The sequence below is a fragment of the Otolemur garnettii genome, unplaced genomic scaffold (assembly GCF_000181295.1).
Source record: "Otolemur garnettii isolate 467f Iridium unplaced genomic scaffold, OtoGar3 scaffold00211, whole genome shotgun sequence".
Classification (NCBI taxonomy): domain Eukaryota; kingdom Metazoa; phylum Chordata; class Mammalia; order Primates; family Galagidae; genus Otolemur; species Otolemur garnettii.
The window spans coordinates 520,964-524,684 of NW_003852606.1; the positions used below are offsets into that span (position 1 = coordinate 520,964).

At 49.6% G+C, this 3,721-nt stretch overlaps 1 protein-coding gene across 3 annotated transcripts in view; it reads right to left on the minus strand.

The window, feature by feature from the left end:
- The window catches only part of MYH14 (myosin heavy chain 14), an 86,921-nt gene that overhangs the window by 51,266 nt on the left and 31,934 nt on the right, over positions 1–3,721 (minus strand). For all 3 annotated transcript variants that reach the window (XM_012812557.2, XM_012812558.2, XM_023507863.1), the window contains exons 12-15: positions 2,445–2,563; positions 1,055–1,207; positions 690–863; positions 176–349 (exon numbers count right to left, since the gene is read on the minus strand). In XM_012812557.2, coding sequence (XP_012668011.1) covers positions 176–349; positions 690–863; positions 1,055–1,207; positions 2,445–2,563 — 620 coding nt within the window. The remainder of the gene's footprint in view (positions 1–175; positions 350–689; positions 864–1,054; positions 1,208–2,444; positions 2,564–3,721) is intronic.

The window sequence follows — 3,721 nt, forward strand, 5'->3', positions numbered from 1 at the left end:
AAAAAAAAAAACCTACTGCAAATATCTCCTCCTTAAGGAAGGTTTTGCTCTTTAGGCTCTCCTAGCCTGTACCCTGTCTGGATATCAGGAGACCCCTGATTTCCCTCTGTATCCTCCCCATATCTTGATCCCAACTACCGCCCATGTGCCCGCAAGACTAGGCCTCAGCCCCTACCTTGCCCGCATAGTGCAAGACACTGAAGTCAGCCTGATCCCGCAGGTGCCTCGGCCTCTGGAACTTGGGGTGGCCGCCCTGCTCCTGGGCTACCTTCTCCACAAATGACTTGTCGGTGGCCTTTGGGAACCAGCACTCCTCGTCTAGCAGGGCCAGGAGTCCAGGAGGGTTCGCCTGACCATTCATAAGAGGGGAGAGTAAGTCAGACCCATAGATAATGGACACTTATGCTGCTGCTAATTTTTAGTAATACTTGAACATACAGCCACACGCGAGAACAATAGTTAAGGTAAGAGCCTCCGAGCGACCTACTTATGTGAGCTGGCGCAATGGCAGGCATGCTCTGGGTCCTGACTATCTAATGGTCACAACAGATCCAGGAAGCAGGTGCTCTCATCTTCCTACGGAACCAGAGGAGCCCTGAGGCCCAGCAGGTGAGGAGCGGGACAAGGTTGCACAGCAGGGGAGACAGATTTGAACCCAGGGTGCAGGTGGAGAGGGGTCTGGGGCTTACCGGCCGCTCAATAAGGTCAATGCAGGGCTGCAGGTCAAGGCCAAAGTCGAGGAAAGTCCAGGGGATGCCCTCGCGCTGGTACTCCTCCTGCTCCAGCACGAACATGGTGTGGTTGAAGAGCTGCTGCAGCTTCTCGTTGGTGTAGTTGATGCAGAGCTGCTCGAAAGAGTTCAGCTGCAGGGACAAAGGACATGTGAGTAGGAGGGACAAAGAAGGGGACAGAGACCCACAGAGAGAGGGACAGAGACCCGGAGAGAGGGGGACAGAGACCCAGAGAGAGGAGGACAGAGATCCAGAGAGAGGAGGACAGGAACAGGGCCAGAGTGAAGGAGCTCCCACACCCCCATTCCTGCATGAGGGCAGACCTGGAAAATCTCAAAGCCTGCGATGTCCAGGATGCCCAGGAAGGAGGCACCCTGGCGGGGGCTGCGATCCAAAGCACGGTTGAGACGCAAGACCAGCCAGCGGAAGAGACGCTCGTAGGTGGCTTTGGCCAGGGCCTCCAGCGCGAAGTCAGCCTACAGGGCAGGGTCATAGAGAAGGTGCAGCCTGCACATCAGCCACCCAGGAGACATGGGGTGTGGACAGGGCAGGGGATGGGTCCTTGTGCACGGTGCCCTCGTGGTTCACCTCCTAGCTTCTTGATCATAAATACCACAAGAATGAGGACAGGAACAACAGTTGAACAGTACTGAAACCCTTCTGCATGCCAGGTACTATGCACGGTGATCAGGGCATGTTAGCTGATGAAATGAGTCCTCCCCCTGCCACTCAAACCAATTTCTATGGCACAGCAGTTAAGAGTGTGGTCTCTGGAGCCAAAGAACCTGGGTTCAATTACCAGCTCTACCACTCAGAGGCTGTGTGACCTCGGGCACATGAATAAATCTCTCTGTGCCTCAGTTTCGTCATCTATCAAATGAAGACTGACAATGGTTCCTCACCTGAGAACTCCCCATCTCCCCCACTTTCTACTTTATCCTCATACTTCAATGCCTGGCCTGAAGCCAGTAGAGGCTGCTGCCTAAAAACTGGATTTTGGAAACCTTTCTGACTTGTGTTCTCTCCTTTCCAGCCTCACTGCCTGCACTCTGGTTGAGCCACTATCATTGCTTGCCTGGACTATGACTGTGGCCTTCTCATGTCTCCCTGCCTCTACTTGTGTCTCTGGGCCCAATTCTCCAGGCAGCACACAAAAGGATTTTTCTATGAGACACAAATGGAATCAAATTGCTCCCTTAAAGCCTTATTGGCCTCCTATGTGCTCTGAATAAAACTCACCTCCCTACTGTGGTCCCTAAGACCTTGTGTGATCTGTCCCCTGCTAACAATCATAGCTTCAACCACCCTCTCCATTGCTCTCTAGCTGCACTGACTTCCCTTATATTCCCAACTTGCCAAGCTTGTTCTGGCCCCAGGACCTTCATGTTCACTGCCTTGAACCATCCAGGTCTCACCTCAAACATCATCTCCCTAGAGAAGACTTTCCTGACCACCCACACCTCCTCCTTCATAGAAGGCATCTCTGTCTGAAAGCAGCCTCTTCATTTGTCTTCTTTAATATCTGTTTCCCTCTCACAACCTGAGTTCCGTGACACCCTGGTTTTGGCTTTGATTACTGTTTTTGTTCTCGGCACCGAGACCAGAGTCCACAACTGAGCAGGCACTAGGCAAAAGTCTGCTGAGTAAGAAAAATGGCACAAACTGTTTAAAGACCCTAGAGTAGCGCTCCTGCCTGCTATTAGCCCCACCTACCTGTTCCTTGGTCTGGGCTTTCTGCACATAGTCTCGGCCAACTTTGATTCGAGGGGTGAGCAGGGCTCGGGAGAAATCCGTCACCCCCAGTCCCAGGAGGCGGCAGAGCTTCTGTGCAGCTGAGGGTGAGAGGCACCAAGATCGGGTCAGCATTGGGAAGTGGTATGGGCTCAGGAGTGGGGGATAGGGTGCTGGGGGACAGAAGATGGGCTCAGTCTTTCGCACTAGAGAGGCATTACAGTCCTGAGCATGTACATTTGCCGGCCCAGCAATTCTCCCTCTAGGAACTAGAGGTGGCCAAAATAACCCTGGACATGAGCGAAGCCTATGCTTTGAGGATGCTCACATCCCAGTGTTGTTTATAATGGAGAAAACCAGGAAAGAACCTGAATGCCCCACAGAAGGGATTGGTTAGCCAGGTCAGGGTTTCTCCAACTAAATGAAGATCCTACAATCAATCACTGAAAACTACACCAGGAACTCACTGTGCAGTACATGTAAGATGTGTGCATTTCACAACATGTACGTTTCACTTCAGATAAAAAAGGAATGCCTGTAATCCTAGCACTCTGGGAGGCTGAGGCAGGCAGATTGCTCAGGAGTTGGAAACCAGCAAGAGCAAGATCTCCTCTGTATTAAAAAATAGAAAATTTAGCCAGGAGGCGTGGTGCACATCTATAGTTGTAGCTACTTGGGAGGCTGAGGCAAGAGGATCACTTGAGCCCAAGAGTTTGAGGATACTGTGAGCTATGGAACCATGGCACTCTACCCAGGGTGATACAGTGAGACTCTGTCTCAAAAAAAAAAAAAAAAGAAAGAAAGAAAGAAATGAAAAGGAACTCCAAACAAATATTAGAAGCCAGTTAATGATATGCATGCTGAAGTGTGTGGGTGTGACCTATATGGACGTCTGCAGCTCTGAAATACACCACAAAACCATGATGGGTGAAAAGATACACAATAAAGGAAGTACAGTGAAATATGAACAGTAGACTCTAGGTGGGATTTACTGTAAAGTTCTTTCAACTTTTCTGTATTGTTGAAAACTTCATAATAAAATGTTGCAGGGAGAAGCCATTGGAATAAGCATTCATTGAGGTGACCAAACATGAATTAAATATTTAAAAATTAATTGTTCTTCTACATTATGGAAATGAGGAAAAGCAATTAAAATACAAACAAATAAAATGATATCATTTATAACTACAAAAAAAAATAGGTCTAGGGCCTTGGTGCCTGTAGCACAGTGGTTATGGTGCCAGCCACATACACCCAGG